The sequence below is a fragment of the Mustela nigripes genome, chromosome 6 (assembly GCF_022355385.1).
Source record: "Mustela nigripes isolate SB6536 chromosome 6, MUSNIG.SB6536, whole genome shotgun sequence".
Classification (NCBI taxonomy): domain Eukaryota; kingdom Metazoa; phylum Chordata; class Mammalia; order Carnivora; family Mustelidae; genus Mustela; species Mustela nigripes.
Window position 1 is genome coordinate 99,965,748 of NC_081562.1, and position 19,640 is coordinate 99,985,387.

Consider the following 19,640-nt stretch of genomic DNA (forward strand, 5'->3'; position numbering starts at 1 on the left):
TCTTGACCATAATTTCATATCAATATTTAAAGACCTTTCTGAAATTACTTCTCTATCAATATTTCTCTTATCTTTTATTATGTGTGATTTTATTTATACTTTTAATTTCTTTTATTAGATAAAATTAGTTTGGTTTTGCTTTTTTTTAATGAACCAGCATTTGGATTTTTGAAGATTAATACTATTTTCATTTTCTAATTCATTATAATTTTTCTTTCTTTTAATTCCTTTCTGATTTCTGACTGATTTAACTTCTTGAGTTCAGTGCCTAATTAATGTTGATTCTTTCCTAGTTCATAAATTCATAAGGAAAACCTTATAGGTTTTCCACTGAGTATACCAGTGACTATCATATAATTGATGAATTGATGCTCTGTGCATCTCAGACATAGATCTTCCTATGACCTTTATGTGGTCATTATGAATTGTGCTTTTTAGTATTGCAGACTTTCCCATTTTTTATGGCTTAATGATTCTTGTTCTGAATCAAATTGTCTGATGTTAATATCACAATTGCTTTATTTATTTTCTATTCTCTTATTTTCAATCTTTCTGTATCATTTTGTTCTAGGCACATCACTTGTAGTCATCCTAGAATTCAGATTTATTTTAAAAAGAACTCTGATTGGATTACTTTTTAGAGATGAGAGACATATCTGACCTTAACTTAGTCATATTATGCAACTTTATGTTGTCATATTATGTCTCCATAATATTTTGTCATCATGTATCAGGCTACAACTAACTATGGACTATATTATCTCTACATAACTTTTCTGGGGGGACTTTGCCTGTATTTGGGCATGTGTAAGCATTATTGTATGTCAGACTGATCATTTTCTTCTAAATGTTTTCCTATGAATTGTATTTTATATTAGTTAGCATGAAGTTTAACAGCAACCAAAAGAAAGCCAAGTAAGAGTGGATTAAAAAAAGTTTATTTTTCTTACTAAAATAAGCCAAATAGATAAGCAGTTTAAAGCTGTTTGTGTGATTCTGTGGTCACCAAGAAGTACCTGGAGTTGTTTTTCTGCAGTAATTATCAAATCCTGTTGGTCAAGAATGATAAGTTGAGAGGCGACCGAGGGAGCTCACAGTAAACCAGTCTGATAGGCCAGGCTCTGCCCTCTGAGAAGCAGTCCTCTGTCCATGTCCTTCATGGGCCCAAGTGCTATTCTCGGGGCAGTTCCTACTACTGCATGCTCTCCACAGTCATATCTGAGTGTGGTTTGGAGGCTGCACACCTTTCACAACCCACTTTCTGCTGACATCGGTTTAGAGACCTTGGATTGCTTTACAGGTTGACTTATCATTGGCCGATATCCACTGTCCTCAAAGTCAGCAAAAACAATTCTCCCCAAACTTAGTGCCCTTCTAGACAATTTTCTTTCATCTAATGCCACATGAAAGTAACCAGAGTCAAGAAATGTATTTACAAACTCTGATCTTTGCTATGACCAGCCCCTTCCTCTGAATTTATTGGCTGGTCCCCTAAGGTCATTTAAAACCTAGGGTTTGGGAGGAAAAACAAGACCACAGCCCGGGTCTTGCTGGTAGGCTATGAACTTTGTATGTGGAGTGTCAATTCTATGTTCTGCTAAGCCTACAGTTTTATCACCACCTCAGTTTGGGGTCTAGGATACTTAGGGTTTTGTTTTTTGTTTTTGTTTTTTTTTCAGTCCTGCAAGTTCCAAATTACAGATCTCTCATTACATTATGTAGTAGTTGTAGGCAGAACATGTCTTCCTTACAAAATTGGTATTTTTCCTTCAATTTTTTAAAAAATATTTTATTTATTTATTTGACAGCAAGAGAGGGAATACAAGCAGGGGAGAGGGAGAAGCAGATTTCCTGCCAAGCAGGGAGCCCAATATGGGGCTCAGTCCAAGGGCACTGGGATCATGACCTGAGCCAAAGGCAGATGGTCAACCACTGAGCCACCCAGATGTGGTCTGGGTGGTTTTTTTCTTGTAGTCTGGCTACTTCAAGTCTGAGTTCAGCTCTCTCTTGTAAGTACTAGAAGTGGCAAGGAGGATTTATGCCGTGCCAGCATTCCAATTTTTTTTCCAGTCTTTTTGTTCTCCAAGTATATCCTCTAATTTTTCAGCTTCAGAGAGCACATGGTTTTCTTTTCAAGGTGACATTTATTCAAATATCTTATCAGGGATAACAAGGCATCAGCTTTCCAACCTACAATATCTGAATTATTATGTATTTTTTCCACCCATTCTGTTCAACTGCATCCAGAATTTAGGTTTTATTACTAGAGCACTTCAGTTGGGTAACATTCTGAATTATTTAGGATTCTATTCAACTGCATCGAATAGAAATCCCAAATATCGTAAATTTGCAGCTGAAAGTGGGCCCTCTGTTTACAGAGCTTTATTTTTGTTTGCTAAGCATGTCATGCATGCTATTTGCCTTCTTTTGTAAACTCTTTTGTTATATTTGTGTAGCTTTTAGAAGCTCTTCTACTTACGTGGGTACATAGGTTTTAGCACTCTTCTTGTTTTGCTAGAAATAGAATTTGTAATATTGTTTCTTTTTTGAAGGATTTATGTATTTATGAGAGAGAGTATGGGAGTGCCCACAATTAGGGGGAGGGGCATAGGGAGAGGATCCCAAGCAGACTTCCCACTGAGCTGAAAGCTGGAAGTGGAAATGGAGCTTAATCCCATTAACCATGAGCTCATGACCTGAGCCAAAACCAAGGGTTGGTCACTTAATGGACTGAGCCACCTAGTCGCCCCTGTAATTTTATGTCTTGATTTCTTGGTACTTTAGAAGGCTTCCAGGGGAGAAAATCATGGAAATACTGTCTCTGTGCCTGCCAAATGCAAACTACAAATTCCATTATCTGTTTAAATAATTAGAGTTCTTAGTTGTGTAGAGCACAGGGTTTTAAGGCTAAAAGGGGCCAAAGAACTCAAAAAAGCTGGAAGACTAGAAAGATAAAGCAAAAATTTATCTCTGATGTGCAGTTTCAATCAACCAGTCACAAACTGGTCTAAGAAAATTTGCTACAAAATTACTTTGACTCCCAGACATTTTATTTGTGATGTCTGAGTATGGACCACAGAGAACATCTGAACTTAAGAATCAGTTTTTTTTAAACCTGTTTTTAATTTTTAGAGAAAGAGAGCACAGGGTGGGAGAGGGGCAGAGGAGGAGGGAGAGAGAATCCCAAGCAGACTAAGCACTGAACACAGAGCCTGATGTGGGGCTTGATTTCAAGACCCTGAGATCACGACCTCAGCCGAAACCAAGAGTTGGTTGCTTAACCAACTGTGCCACCCTTGTATTTACTAAGGTTTGAGAAATAGTTTCTTTTTTAAGATTTTATTTATTTATTTGACAGACAGAGATCACAAGCAGGCAGAGAGGCAGGCAAAAAGAGGAAGGGAAGCAGGCTCCCTGCTGAGCAGAGACCCCCCCGATGCCAGGCTCGATCCCAGGACTCTGGGATCATGACCTGAGCCAAAGGCAGAGGCTTAACCCACTGAGCCACCCAGGTGCCCCGAGAAATAGTTTTGATACTAGAATGCTTTATACTTCTTCAGAGTCTGGAAAGAAATAAATGATAATATGTTAATGTTTCTTTAAATCATACTGCGTAGTTTATTACTAAACAAAAGGAAATAATTCTAAGGAATTCTTTCTCACATTTGTTCTTCATGTCTTCATTTATTTACTTCTAGAGAAAGAAAGAAAGACAAATTCAGTTACTTATGCCACAGGGGAAGTTTAAATTATTGATCAAAGGAACTACTAAATCCAGGTACAAAAATCAAATGAATAGCTTCTATGTTAAAATGCAGTCACAGGTTTAGCTGGAAAGAAATCTCTTAACGGAGTAAATTTTGGATAGTCTAATCATGTACACAGAGTAAGCGATATGAGGAAGCCAATTTATGGTGTAGATTAATGTGTTACTAATAGATTCATGAATAAAAAAAAGCTAGAATGGAATCTTGAAGTCACTTCTGCATGGAAGAATTTCCCTTTGCCCAGGGTTCAAACACTTTAGGAAAAATGAAAGAAGAGGATATTTATAGAAAGGATCTCTTTTCAAGTGTTTAATAAGTTTTCACCACAAAAGAGATTATCGGTTTGATTTCATTTTTTGGTTTGTTTTGGCACCAGCTATGTTTTATTTTGTTTGAGATGAAGCCAGATGAGAGAGCAAGAGTTCACAAGAAAGATGACTTTGGCTCAGCCTAAGAAACTGCCTTTATGGGGTGCTTGGGTGGCTCAATCCTTAAGCATCTTCCTTCAGCTCAGGTCATGATCCCAAGGTCCTGAGATCGAGCCCCTAAAAGGAAAGAAAGAAACTTCCTTTATTTAAAGGTTTATATCTCTTCCAAAGTGGAAGGGGATCATATGCATGCTAGCTAATGATATCTTAGAGGAATTTCATGCCCAGATGATGGTTTAACAAGAAGAAATTAAGGATTCAACTCAAGAGTCTTTCATTATTTGTGGGGTAGAAGAATCATATCTGCTTTAAACTTGGAGCTGTGTTTAGAAAGCGATGTGTTCTTCGACCTATATTTGAGTAGAAGCTTGCTTTGTTCAAATTTAATGATAAGTGGCAAAATCTTCACGTGCTGGGGTATTTTATACTGCTGCAGTACAGCATATAGTCAGATCTGAAACGTTTTCAGAAACTGGCAAGTGCTGATAGGATATCTGTGTCATGCTGAGACTAACATCAAGGGAATTAGTGCTGTTTGACAGCAGGCATTTCTAAAAGACGTATGTCTTTCAGATGGTCCTTCAAATGCACTTCCTTCCTTTAAAAATTAATTAAAGGAAATAGTTTATATCTCCCAAATAGTTTGAATCATCTCTGAGAATATCAAAAGAAACTCCTATTTATCTTGAGAATTGTACTTGGCAAAGAGTGTTCTTAAAACCTGAGCCCCATTTCTTTAGCTTTATTTCTTCTCTTTTTTAAGATTTTATTTACTTATTTGACAGAGAGAGAGAGAGATCACAAGTACGCAGAGAGGCAGGCAGAGGGAGAGGGAAAAGCAGGCTCTCTGCTAAGCAGAGAGCCTGATGCAGGGCTCGACCTGAGATCATGATTTGAGCTGAAGGCAGAGGCTTGACCCACTGAGCACCCAGGTGCCCCTAGCTTTATTTCTGGTGTGCCTTTTCTTTACATTTTAAATCCCATCCATACCAGATTATTCATAAGTCCTCAATTATGCCGTATTTCAGGACTATAGCCTTTATTTTTTAACATTTTATTTATTTATTTGTTTGTTTGTTTGTTTGTTTGTTTATTTATTTGAGAGAGGGAGAGCAGGGGAGGGGCAGAGGGAGAGAGAGAGAGAGAGAATCCCAAGCAGATTCCCCACTGAGCATAGAACCCCACACAGGGCTCATTTCACGACCCTGAGATCATGACCTGAGCTAAAGTCAAGAGTAGGACACTGAGCCATCCGGGTGCCCCTATGACTATGTCCTTTAAATGTGGATCTACAATCGCTTACTTGGCAAACTCCTGATCTTTTTATTTCCAAACTCAGCTCAAATTTATAGCTTTCTCTATAGTTTTCCTGCAAAGCCTCAAACAGAGCTGATGACTCCTTCATTTACTAGTTTCATATCTAACATATAGTTTTAGTTTTGGACTCATCATTTTTTTTAAATATTTTATTTGAGAGAGGAAAAGAGAGATAGCATGAGGTGGGGGGAGAGGAAGAGGGAGAAGCAGACTTCTTGTGAGCAGGGAACCTGATGTAGGACTCAAACCCAGAACCCTGAGATCATGACCTGAGCCACAGGCAGATGTTAATCTAAGGAGCCACCCAGGCACCCCTGGACTCATCATTATTTGAACATGTATATCTTCTGCTCACTTGTGTGTTTTTGAGGGAGAGGATGATCAGTGAGAAATTGAGCAGCCCTGGAAAGAAGTAGCTTTTTCCCAGGTACATAGGTTAGGAAATACACTGTAAGTATAGAGCCACGCAAACATGGCATGACCAGGCCTCTTTAAGGTTGGAGCGTCAGGTATGATTGATAAGTGAGAGCTTAAAAGTGCTTTAAAAGTGACAGCATAAAGTATTTTAAAGCATGCTAAGAAAATAATGTTTATCATCTCTAATTTTAATAGACAGGTGACATTGGAGAATCTCCCAAAGCTCTCTCTGCTTCAATTTCCTCAAAAGAAAAGTGGTGATTATAATTCCTGCTCCATAGGAATCACACAGCAAGTGATCAATACATGTTCATTGCTATGGTTATGATTACTATTAGTAGTAGTAGTAATAGTAGTATCTATTTTTACTGATGGACTAAACTGTGACAGAATTTTTAGCCCACATAAATGCCTAAAACATTGTAGGTCCTTAATACTATTTGGTGAAAGGGTAAATTATTGCATAAATAGTAAAGAAATGTTGAATTGCCTTGAAGACAAAGAAATCATGTGAAATACTTGAACATAATAACATGTGCGGGCATGACATAGATTCATTAGAAAGATGGCTTAGAGACAAGATAACAGGATTGCTTAGGACACCATTACAAGGGTCTACATGATATATGAAGACAAAAAAGAAAAAAGACAAATTATATGAAAGTAGTAGCAAAAGGAGCATCTACCTGGGTGGCTCAGTCAGTTAATGGTCCGACTTTTGACTCAGGTCATGATCTCACCATCACGAGAAGCTCACTATGACGTGAGCTGTGCTCAGCGGGAGGTCAGCTTGAGATTCTCTCTCTCCTCCTTCTGTCGTGCCCCTGGCTCATGCTTTCTCTCCCTCCCTCTCTCTAAAATGAATAAATGAATCTTAAAAGAAAAAGCAGTAGCCACAAATAAGGAGGAGAAATATACTGGAGGACTGCCAGACCTTGGTGATATTCCACATGAGCTGTGTATTGAGAGGGTCAGGATTCTAGGCTCTGGAACATACTGTCTGCCTTCAAATCCTGGCCCTTCAGGAACTCCCTGTGTGATCTCAGCAAGTTACTACACCTCTCTGTTTCCATTTCCCTGTTTGTAAAATTGGAATGATACTAAAAAATTCTCCCCTGAGGAGATTGTAAGGATTAGGTGAAATAATGTTTGTTCAACATTTAGTAAAGTGCCATAAATAAATTAGGTGCTCATTTAATGTTCTCACTGTCATTATCATTATCATTTCTGAGATAAAGAAGTGGTTCGATTTTTAAGTGATTCTAACTTGGTCTGGATATCATTAATTGAGTAAAGAATATTGTGGTCCTGTCAGTAAAATAATTCATTCAATTTTGAACACCTTATGTGCCAAATTTCCAAGTAGATATGTTTATGAATATAAATTTAAAGAGAAACATATAAATGAAAAATATTTATTGGCAGTTAAGAGAAAGTGAGGGAGTTGAGGACAACATTTTGGTTAGGGAATTCATGAAAGGTTCTGGTAAAGTACTTTCAGAGGGGAAGGAGGAGAAAATGGGAGAAAGGAATATCTCATGTATCAAGTTAACACATATCAAAGAGAAGAAATCCCATGTTCAATTTGAAAACAGGAAGTATATTGCAACACTATATTTAAAACCATTCAAAAAGGTTGGGGCCAACACCAGACAGCAGTAGGTAGAGAAATGAATATAGGCTAAAAAAAAAATAATTATATATATATATATACACACACATATATATATATGTATATATATATGTGTGTGTGTATATATATATATATATATATAATCTATGGTCTCCAGTGTTATGAATAATGTACACAAAATATTAAAAAGAAAGAGTTATCATGTTTCTAGGAATGGCTGATGCCAAGAACCAAAGTTCTAAAATTCTCTCAGATGAATTGGTCCAGTGAGGAATGAAGACATCTAGAATCTGCTAGGACAATTCCAGGCAGAAAAGCCAAGGCAAACAAGTATGAAAAATCATTAAACACCCCAGCATCCCCTTTCCACTCCCATCATGAAGGAAAATCGAAGAATCATGTCATTTCTCATTCTTCAGCCCACAGGGAACCCAGACTGGTTGGAGGAGAAGTTCCCTGCTCCGGGCGTGTGGAAGTGAAACATGGTGACAGGTGGGGCACCGTCTGCGACTCTGACTTCTCTCTGGAAGCTGCCAGTGTGCTGTGCAGAGAGTTACAGTGCGGCACAGTCATCTCCATCCTAGGGGGAGCTCATTTTGGAGAAGGAAATGGACAGATCTGGACTGAAGAATTCCAGTGTGAGGGCCAGGAGTCCCACCTTTCGCTCTGCCCAGTAGCCTCCAGGCCCGATGGGACTTGTAGCCACAGCAGGGATGTTGGAGTCGTCTGCTCAAGTGAGACCCAGAGAACATGTTGCAGTTGTTCCTGTGCTGTGAGGAGGGCAGGGTTAGGTAATTGCAGACATCTTTTTAAAAGCCCTATTGTCCTTCCAGGATACACAGAAGTCCGCTTGGTGAATGGCAAGTCCCAATGTGAGGGAAGAGTGGAACTCAAGATACTTGGAAACTGGGGATCCCTCTGCAACTCTCACTGGGACATGGAAGATGCCCATGTTTTGTGCCAGCAGCTCAAATGTGGAGTTGCCCTTTCTACCCCGGGAGGAGCGCATTTTGGGAAAGGAAGTGGGCAGATCTGGAGGCACATGTTTCACTGCACGGGGACTGAGCAGCACATGGGAGATTGTCCTGTCACTGCTCTGGGTGCGTCGCTGTGTTCTGTTGGGCATGTGGCCTCTGTAATCTGCTCAGGTAAGAGGATGACGGACCTCTGGTGACGAACCTTTCTCGTGGTGGTCAGCCATCAGAGCCAGTGTACTTATAGAGAAAGGGCATGATCTTTTTTAAGAGATCATGAGAAATGTGCCAGAACAGTAACCTCATGTGTCTTTTTAGAGGAAAAGTACACTTAGTTTTCACAAAACTCATAATTACCTATCTGGTGCTTACCATGTACCTGCCCTTCTCAAAGCATTCCCAACCTGGTTGACCCACCACCATCCCCTCTCTCTAGAGCTCTTTGTTCTCAGCTCATCTGTCTTACACTCTATTGGGTCTCCCTTCCACACCCTAACTTCTTTATATCTTGTGTGACTGAGCAGTTTGGTGTTTTCAGGAAATCAGAGTCAGACCCTATCCCCGTGCAACTCCTCATCTCCGGACACAACGAGATCTATCACTCCAGAAGAAAGTGGTGTCACTTGCATAGGTGAGAATCAGTGACCAATCTGTAAAAATGATCTCCATCCTTATGAAGGTGTTTCATTAACATTTTATTTTCTCTTTCCAGGGAATGGTCAGCTTCGCCTGGTAAACGGAGGCGGTCGCTGTGCTGGGAGAATAGAGGTCTACCACGAGGGCTCCTGGGGCACCATCTGTGATGACAGCTGGGACCTGAGTGATGCCCACGTGGTGTGCAGACAGCTGGGCTGCGGAATGGCCATTAATGCCACTGGCTCTGCCCATTTTGGGGAAGGAGCAGGGCCCATCTGGCTGGATGAGATGGACTGCAACGGAAAAGAATCTCGCATTTGGCAATGCCGATCACATGGCTGGGGACGGCACAACTGCAGGCATAAGGAGGATGCAGGAGTCATCTGCTCGGGTGAGTTCTATGCCGAAGCTCTGGTCACAATGACTCAAGAAGGACCGAGGAGGAGCCAAGGGGAGTAAGGGATACTGGACTGAGAATATTTCCTAAAAAGCAGGTTTAGAGGGATCTATTTCTTGAGTCAGGGTCCCAAAGTGTAGATTTGATTAATTAATTAATGCTACCCCAAGTGCAAGGCAGTATAACATCAGAAAGAGAAAAATACAGAACTAGGCTTGCCTATCGTGAACATGACAACAAAACCAAAATCAAGAACTTTTATGAATATATATGGAACTATATTCAGCACACCACTTGTATCACTGTATAATGTAGATTAGAAGGGACAAGAATAAATCCAGCACTACTTCTATAGGGCAAAAGATAATCACCATTCCCAAGTAATTTTCCATGATAAGCAAATGAAACTTACTTGTTATAGGAGCAAAAATTATCAAAAGAGCCCACTGCTTTTATTCTGTATACGTGGCAAGGCTTAAAAACTATTGTGAAGTTGAAAACTGTACTCAGTGGTGATATATTGGGACAAACAGAAATATGACTTTGTTACTTAAGGAAGTGAAAAATTCTATATGTCAGAAGTGATTTGATATCATTCACATTTAATGACATAAACTGGCAGAGGACATATGCAGCCAACTACAAAGAGTCAGAAAAGGAAATGTTTCATTTTAAGGTGATGTGCACAACATTGGTTTTAGTGTCTGAGTATCTCACTAAATTTTAACTATCAAGAGACCTACAAAAAGATTAATGAAATAAGTTTCTTGAGGCTAAAACTGCAATAATTTAGGGAGAAAAATCCAAGCTATGCAATTGATATAAAAGGCTCCGAGCCCTTGGTTAAGATTTAGAAATCAATTTAGAATCATTGGTGGCCTTCTAAAGAGGTCCTTAAGCACAAAACCCAATACCAGAACACCATAAGCTATTTATAGAACCATACTATATATTTAGTGTAGAACATACTACTTTTCACCAAAATCTACTAAATCATCTAGAAGTTACTAAAGAATTACTAATAATTGACATGTTGTACCTAATTTTAAAGCCATTCTCACCTTAAAGGGAGGGAGCCCTGTGAATCTTCAGAGAAGATGTGAAACCACTAACTCTGTATTTCACCCCAGAGTTCATGTCTCTGCGACTGATCGATGAAACCAACAGACACAGCTGTGCAGGGCGTCTGGAAGTTTTTTATAATGGAGCTTGGGGCAGCGTTGGTAAGAGTGGGATGTCTGCAACCACCATGGAGGTGGTATGCAGGCAGCTGGGCTGCGCGGACAGAGGAGACCTCATTCCTGCATCTTTAGACAAGCCAACATCCAGGCACATGTGGGTGGACAATGTCCAATGTCCGAAAGGACCGGACACGCTATGGCAGTGCCCATCTGCTCCATGGAAACAGAGAGTGGCCAGACCTTCAGAGGAGACCTGGATCACATGTGCCGGTGAATATCCTCTGGCTGATATGAGAATTCCATTTTGTAATTCCACGATCATCTTCTGATCTCGTTTACTAGGAATGAATAACATCTGCTACGTATTCTACCCAGTTGGCGTAATTCTTTTCATTTAATTCAGCTTATAGGTATTCAGGATCATGGATTAGTTATCCAAAAAGCATTACACTTCCCATGGTCTTCTTGAATGTTTTTATTTAATTGCTTTCTCAGAGAACACATGAGGAGCAGAAAATAAATAATTCAGTAGTTGAATATTAAACGGTCTACCTTACCATTCTCACTTTTCTTTCAAATATTATCTTGCTTTACTAATGGAAGAAGAGAAGCAGTCAAAAAGATCAGTCCTGAAGTATTTTGCCATTCTCCATCTTCTTACACTGGAAGAGGTTTTTTACATACCTGGCAGTCTCCTAAATCATTTTCTTTTTGAGAAAATTAACATTATACCATGTTAACTTCATTTATTTCACATTTCCTGAGTCACACTAATTTTCTTTTCTTAAAAAAATTATTTATTTATTTGAGAGAAAGGGGGAGAGCAAGCAGGAGAGAAAGAGAGGGAAAAGAGAGAGAGAGTGCGCACCAGGTGGGGAGAGGCAGAGGAAGAGGGAGAAGCAGTTTCCCTACTGGTTAAGGAGCCCAACTCGGGGCTCGGTCACAAGACTCTGGGATCATGACCTGAGCTGAAAGCAGACACCTAACCAACAGAGCTACACCTAACCACGGATGCCCCCAAACTAATGTTCTTATGTCCAGGATGAAATACACCCAGCTTGCTGAAAGAACATAGGCTTTCATAAAGGACAAATTTTGTTAAAAGTATATTATTTTTAAAAGCAAAGTATTAAAATAGAGATTTTTAAAAAGACTTTATTTATTTATTTATTTGACAGAAAGAGTCACAGCAAGAGAGGGAACAGGGGGAGTGGGAGAGGGAGAAGCAGGCTTCCCACTGAGCAGGGAGCCCGATGAGGGTCATGATCCCAGAATCCAGAAGACACTTAAACACTGAGCCACCCAGGCGCCTCTTAAAATAAAAAAGATTTAAAAAGATTTTTCAAATCTGTCTTTTCTTCTGTGACCTCTTAAAAGTTTTTATATTCTCAGAAATGATCTAGGTGTCTGTGATTTTTCAGACAAGATAAGACTTCAAGAAGGAAACTCTAATTGTTCTGGACGTGTAGAGCTCTGGCACGGAGGTTCCTGGGGAACAGTGTGTGACGACTCCTGGGACCTTGAAGACGCGCAGGTGGTGTGTCGACAGCTGGGCTGTGGCCCAGCCTTAGAGGCACTAAAAGAAGCAGCGTTCGGTCAGGGGACTGGGCCCATCTGGCTCAATGAATTGGCATGCAAAGGAAATGAATCTTCCTTGTGGGATTGTCCTGCTAGACCCTGGGGGCACAGTGACTGTGGGCACAAGGAAGATGCTGCTGTGAGGTGCTCAGGTGAGTGCCAGGAGTCTGGAGTAAGCTTGGAATCTCAGGCAGCAACAAGGGGGTGGGCAAGACTGGACACCTCAACACAGGGTTCTGGTGGGGAAAGAGTGATGATGTTTCAATCCAAGGAACCATGAGGGTATTTGTTCTTACTCGTTGGCTTTCACCAAGGAAAAGCATATGACTTACATGTCTCTCGGTGCAGAAGGAGTAAAGGATAAGTTTGACCCTAGTTTGAGGTGGGAAGGAGTAGGTTACTTGGTTGAGAGGCACCAAAGTCTCACACCAAAAAATAGAAGTATTTGTTCTACGCATTACTCCCCAGACTGAGTCTCCTTCTCTTTTCTCCTACAGAAATTGCCATGGCCCAAAGATCATCAAATGCTGGAGGTATAATCGTGGGGTTTATGAACACGGGTCCAATTGTCTGCATTATTTAGAATCTTTTTTGTTAAGAGACTTTGGATCAGAAGTCTTTCTGAGGCTTGGGAAGCTTACTTCAGCCATCCTGTATCTAAGAGAGGGATAGTACCAGGGACCTCAGTCTCTCAGCTAAGAGGTCATTTCTCGTGATGCTTTCTTGCACTTAGGTCGCTCATCCGTTGTTGCATTGGGGATCCTTGGCGTCATTGTGTTGGCTTTTCTCGTTGCTCTCCTCATGTGGATTCAGAGGCGAAGACAGCAACAGCTGCTTACAGGTCTGAGCCAAGCTATGGTCTTTCTAATGTCTCAATGGGATAAGAAGATTCTTGGGATAAAATACATATTATCAGCAATAGATACACCTATTAAAAGCAAGTGTACACATATTAGAATCAAGCATCAACAGCCAAAAGGATGAAACCTAGAAGAGGTTCAAGTAGTTTCTCCAAAAAAGGAAACAAGATTTCAGAGGAGAAAGGGGTTTGGGGTGGTTGATTCCTGAGCTCTAGCTGTATGTTTAAGTAGGCCATTATAGAATTTGTAGTTTCAGATGAATATGCTTATATGGTTTAGGAGGAATCCTTTATTTCCCAAATATTTATTTGCTCTTACTATATACTTAGTACTCATTTTACGTTTGTTTAAGCAATGTACTAGGCTCTGAAGGTATAGACATCAATAGTCAAGTGTTTGAGTAGTCATGGGATTTCAAGTCTAGCAGAAGAGATACATATGCAAACAATAAGGCACCTTGTAGTATTATTTATTCATGGGAATAAGGAACACAACTGGCACAGAGAAGACAGTAATTAACTAGGGCATGGAGAGAATTGGAGGCTTCTAGGAGGCTTTGAGACATTTTGATAATTCAGTTCAAAGAACTGGGTGAAGGGAAAGAGAAAAATACATACAAATGTAGAGAAGCCACCTGCCATTTTGAGGGGAAGTAAAAGTTGAGTTCAAGGAGAGAAGCTACAATAAGACTGTAGAAAGATGGGGAACAACGGATAAATCATGTACTTTATGGTAAGAAGATGACTAGTCAAATAGTATTATGTGGTGGAGGGGGTGAAATAGTCCAGCTGTTTTTTAGAACATTCTTTTTTTTTTTTTAAAGATTTTATTTATTTATTTGACAGATAGAGACCACAAGCAGGCAGAGAGGCAGGCAGAGAGAGAGGAGGAAGCAGTCTCCCTGCCGAGCAGAGAGCCCGATGTGGGGCTTGATCCCAAGACCCTGGGATCATGACCTGAGCTGAAAGCAGAGGCTTTAACCCACTGAGCCACCCAGGTGCCCCTAGAACATTCTTTTTGATGACAGGATGTGTGAGGGGCTGTAGGGGTAGCATTTTGAAATAGTTGGCATGAAAGATGAGAAGGACTTGATAGTGAGCATGGAGAAGAGAGGATGGATAGGTTTCCTAGATATTTTTTTTTTTTAAAGCTCCAAGTTAGAAAAGACTGCCACCTGGTTGGGGGAAGAAACTGGGGTGGCATATGATGACAGTAGGGGTGGTTTGGTCTCACCCTGCTGCCTTTGAGTTTGTAACATTATAAGAGAAAAGTTTGGCCTTAGAAGGGATGGAAAAAAGACAAGGGCATGGATAAAGATTGAGTATGTGTGCACTGCTGGGAAAAAGCCCTGGTAGGGAGGGCAAGTTTTATTATGATCTGTTGATCCCTAACCTAGGACCTCTGTTGTCAGTTTCCTTGAGAGGAGAGAATTCAGTTCACCAAGTTCAATACCGGGAGATGAATTCTTGCCTGAAAGCAGATGATCTGGACGTGCTGACTTCCTCAGGTCTGTGGGTTCTTTGAGGGTCTATAGCCCAGGGGTTCAGACCAGTAGCTACAATTGCAGCTGAGGCATTGTACTTTGCATAGCAATGGAAAGAAATCCCAAACATGTCATAGGAAGCTTATGATGCATATAAGGAAGAAAGGCAGGAACTAACTACAAGTGATTCTTAGAGAACATAAAAGCTGCAATCATGCGATATGGCTTAGAGGTCTATGATTATTTCTGATGGAGGTACAGAGAGCAATGCAAGTAGAATATTATGACTCAGACTTCATTTTACTGAACAAATTAATCTAAAAGGTTTCACTTTTCACTTCTCTTTCACACTTCCTTCCATTCTCACTTCCTGCTCTAACTTGATATTTATGATATTTTCCCCTAAAAATCTAAAAGCTTAAACTTCCTATATCTTTTTCCCATAGAAGCCAGCACTATTTCCGATTACATTATACAGGTTTCTTTGTCCTCCAACTTCTGTTTAGCACCAAAGGACTAATTCTGCCTCTGGGCAGCCTAATTCTGCTGGGTTGGAAGAAATAGTCCAACACCCACTTACTCTATGAAGGCTCAACACCTTCTCTGTATTCCTTACCTTCTGGGAAGGCCCTGCCTCCCTTCTTCAATCCCAGGGACTTGGTATTTGCTGCAACTATGTTAGGAAAACATATTTACTTCATGGAAAAGACTTCCTGTGCCCCGTAAATCACACGTTTGTCTTCCTAATTGTGAGCAATGGGCTTAAATGTTCAAAGAGGTGTTACGACACTTGCGGGGAGGTCTGATTTATTTCCCAGTAATTATTTTCTTCTTTTCAGAAAATCCCAATGAGTCAGATGATTTTAGTGATGCTGAGCTAATTTCTGTGTCTAAATCTCTTCCTGTTTCCGGATGAAAAAGAAGACCATTCTGAGGTACACTGAAAAGAAAAATGGGAATTAAACTCAAGAAGGTGAGTGAGGAGAAATTATTCAATGTTGTTCAAAATAGGTACATGTTTTTGAAAATTGAGAACTCCTCTGGTATTATAAAAAAAGAATGTATATACATATATTTCCATACATATGTGTATATATTTATGTGTGTATATCTATATTCAGAATACATAACAGCTCTTTATAAATGTGACTCTTATCCAACTCTTTGTTATATATTATTATTTTTAAAGATTTATTTACTTATTTGAGAGAGAAAGGGGGGAGAGACAGAAGGAGTAGGGAGAGGGAGAGAATCCCAAGCAGACTCCTGATTGAGCAGAGATCCCAACTTGGGCTTGATCCCACGACCCTGAGATCATGACCTGAGTTGAAATCAAGAGTCCGAGATCTGAGTTGAAATCAAGAGTCAGATGCTCAACAGACTGTGGCACCCAGGTGCCCCAACTCTTAGTTATATATCCTAAGCAATAACAATGGTACATCGTGGAATTAAGGAGAAACTGGGTACATTTATAGGATTAAATCTTTTCAAGATATTGTAATGGTCATTTTGTGAAAGAGAAAAGACTTACGTCAACACTTGTGTAATGCATGTTAATGGTAAAGGTAGTACAAGATGTCATAAGAACATAGAAAGTTTTCCTAAGAAATTGGGGGAGATTCTGAAGATGTGATATTCAAGACAAGCATCAAATGACTGAAAGACAATTTCAGGGCAAGGACATAGCATGTACAAACTATGGAGGCATAGGAAAGAACCACATCTTTGGGGAACAGTAAGAAGTTTTTCTTTCAAAAACATGTATTGAATTGGGGTGCCTGGATGGCTTCGTCAGCAGAACAGGCACTTCTTGCTCTCAGGTCTGTAAGTTTGAGCCCCGCATGGGGTGTAAAGATTACTTAAAAATAAAAATCTTAAAAGATATGTATTGATCATATTTACAGTAACAAGTGGTTTTCTGAGCACCACAGACACATAAATAAAAGATACTACTGACAAAGACATGATTGTTTAAAGTAAATCCCAAGAGAGAGGAAATGGTGAGAATCTAAGCTTGAAAAGGCCACATAGAGCTCCATCATGAATGGCCTTGTATTGTAGTTCACATTCATGTTTTATTTAAGGGACTGTTAGAGAGGCAGTGAGCTTTGAACGATTAAGCTGGGGCAAGACAAAATCAGATTCGCATTTTATAATTTGCTTTCATGTGGAAAGTATAACAGAAGAAAATAGTGAATAGACGAGGAATTTGTTAAGTTACACATCAAAAAGAAAAGATGGTGAAATGAGGTAGTGGATATATTTTCCATTAAAATAAAAACAATTTGGGGAGGACTATATATTTACAAATGATATATACCGAGGTATGGGTTTTGTTTTGGCATTTTTTGGTGGGTATAATAAATATGAATTGAGACACAGGATTAAAGTTGGTGAACCATGAGAGACTATGGACTCTGAAAAACAATCTAAGGGGTTTCAAGGGGCAGGGGGGTGGGAGGTTGGGGGAACCAGGTGGTGGGTATTAGGGAGGGCACGGATTGCATGGAGCACTGGGTGTGGTGCAAAAACAATGAAAAATGTTATGCTAAAAAAAAAAGTTGGAACTCTTAAAAGTATATAAATGCAAAGTGTTAAATTATACATATACACATACACACATAGAAGGTAATAAATGGTATATAGCATGAAAGGGATAAATATACATATACATGCATCTTAATATATATCTTAACAATTATTAAAGGATAACATCTGATGATGGATCATCACTGGGCAAAGCTATGAAAAGACAACTCACACAGAATGAATTTCAGTGACAAATAGACCTTTATAAATGCTCAAATTCACCACTATATCCGGGCAATTCAAGTTACCATTAACACAGAGGTGTCACTTTGAGTAAATCAGACTGCCAAACATTTAAAACAGCACCACTATTTATTGCTGGTGGGGATACAGGGAAAATCATAATTTCAAAAAATTGTTATTGGAAATTGGAGGTGTGGTAGCCTTTGCAGAAAGCAATCTGTAAATGTCTAGGAAACATTTTTTTAAATGTTCCACAAATCCTTTCATGCAAAATTCTACCCCTGAGAATTTCTTCCATACAAATAAAGCCACTAGTGTGTAAGAACTTATATGTAAGGATTCCTATTTACATCATTGTAAGTAGTGGCAAAAAACTGGAAACAGAATGAGTATCAGTGAGCTGATGGCTAGAAAATTATGGTATGGCCAACTGAAAAAGGAAGAATCATCCTCAAAAATGCAGCATCAGGGACAGAACTAGAGGGTATTATGCTGAGTGAAATAAATCAGTCAGGGAAAGACAATTTTCATATGCTCTCTCTGATATGAGGAATTTGAGAGACAGGGAGGAGGGTTGTGAGAGGTTAGAAAGTAAAAAAGGAAACAAAATGGGATTAGGAAGGAGACAAATCATAGGATACTCTTAATCTCACAAAACAAACTGAAGGTTGCTGGGGGTTGGGGGGTAAGGATTGGGTGGTTGGGAAGGTATGTGCTATGGTGAGTGCTGTGACATGTGTAAGCCTGATGATTCACAGACTTGTGCCCCTGGGGTAAATAATAAGTTATATGTTAATAAAAATGATTTAAAATGTAAAAAAAAATGCAGCATCATTCCATTTATGGGCTCATGTTATCAGATATAATTAAATGTTTATACCTATAAGAGTATATGTGTGTATATGTATATGGAAACATTAAATATCAAACTTTGCTAGATTAGGACTACAATAGACTTGTGATTTATAATCTTGGACATATGAATATTATTCTGATGTAATGAATAAGGATTAAACTACTTTTTCCTTGAAGAGGAATCACGGCTGAGTCACTGCTTCAGAATCAGATGGGGGTACTTTTAAAAATGGCATTTTGGGGTGCCTTCTTCATTCTATGAGCTAGAAATTATTCTCATGCAAGGTGAAATCTGCAAATCATTGCTTTCAAGTTTTCTGTTCAGGGAAGTAGTAAGCTTTTTAATACATGTGAGTTTGTGTGTGTTTGGTGGGTGAATCTGTGTGTGCTGTAATATAACACATCATATTTCAACATAATTCTATGTAAGTGTGCACAAAGAGGAAAATAACAGTTTTTCTATTTATGGTTTTAGTTCAGCCTTGAAGACCCCATGATGAAGACCTGAACAATGGAATGGAGCAAGAATCCACCTGGTTCACTGAGGATTCCAATACTTTCTTTGTCTCCTAGTGTCCTGAAGACTGCTGCTGAATTTATAAAAATTAAATTGGTGAATGTGACTAGAAACTGTTTATAAGACTTTCAAGGGGATTAAATAAAAAGGAATATTGCTGATTTGAATTTGTCTTAACTTCCTGCTCTTGATTTTATGAATTTCTGAGTAGGCTTTCTGACTTTTTAAGGGTTTCATAAATATAACATGATGTCTTTTTGTTTGTGTTTCCATTTGCATATAATATATATGTTTTCTACTTTGGTTTAAATAATAATTTTCTTCTTATTACAAAATCAAAACAAATTTGTTTTATTTTTCAGTTTTTTTTTAAGAAAGGGAAAGTTAATGATTATTGAAAGGTTAATAATATATTGTTACCTCTACAAGGGATGAATATCATCAGTTCTTAATTGCTTTTTGTTATTGTGATTCTTGTCACTGACAAAATATGCACAGCAATGCCTGGTAAAGGTACAAAGACTCAATGGCTCACTTCCTTGTTCCTTAAGACAGTGTAACTAAAACTGAACTTAATGTGTAAATTACATCTTTTCTATATAAATGTAAGTTATCATAATGAAATTTGATATTTTATTAAAATCATGTATCCATATTTTTTCTTATAATTTTTTAAAAATTTATTCTATTTATTTATTTATATTTTTTATTTTTTATGAACATATATTTTTATCCCCAGGGGTACAGGTCTGTGAATCGCCAGGTTTACACACTTCACAGCACTCACCAAAGCACATACCCTCCCCAATGTCCATAACCCCACTA

General features: G+C 39.0%; 1 protein-coding gene across 6 annotated transcripts in view; it reads left to right on the top strand.

Annotated features, from left to right (window-relative positions):
* CD163 (CD163 molecule) overlaps window positions 1-19,470 on the top strand; it is a 32,174-nt gene extending 12,704 nt beyond the window's left edge. The window contains exons 7-16 of one of the 6 annotated variants that reach the window (XM_059403630.1): window positions 7,982-8,710; window positions 9,075-9,167; window positions 9,249-9,563; window positions 10,700-11,020; window positions 12,172-12,480; window positions 12,826-12,861; window positions 13,062-13,169; window positions 14,585-14,695; window positions 15,593-15,644; window positions 18,774-19,470. In XM_059403630.1, the coding sequence (XP_059259613.1) occupies window positions 7,982-8,710; window positions 9,075-9,167; window positions 9,249-9,563; window positions 10,700-11,020; window positions 12,172-12,480; window positions 12,826-12,861; window positions 13,062-13,169; window positions 14,585-14,695; window positions 15,593-15,615 (2,045 nt within the window). In that variant the 3' untranslated portion in view covers window positions 15,616-15,644; window positions 18,774-19,470. Of the gene's footprint in view, window positions 1-7,981; window positions 8,711-9,074; window positions 9,168-9,248; window positions 9,564-10,699; window positions 11,021-12,171; window positions 12,481-12,825; window positions 12,862-13,061; window positions 13,170-14,584; window positions 14,696-15,510; window positions 15,645-18,773 lie in introns of those variants that run through there. The other 5 variants (XM_059403631.1, XM_059403632.1, XM_059403633.1 and 2 more) reach the window with 5 other exon arrangements.
* Window positions 19,471-19,640: the final 170 nt, after the last annotated feature.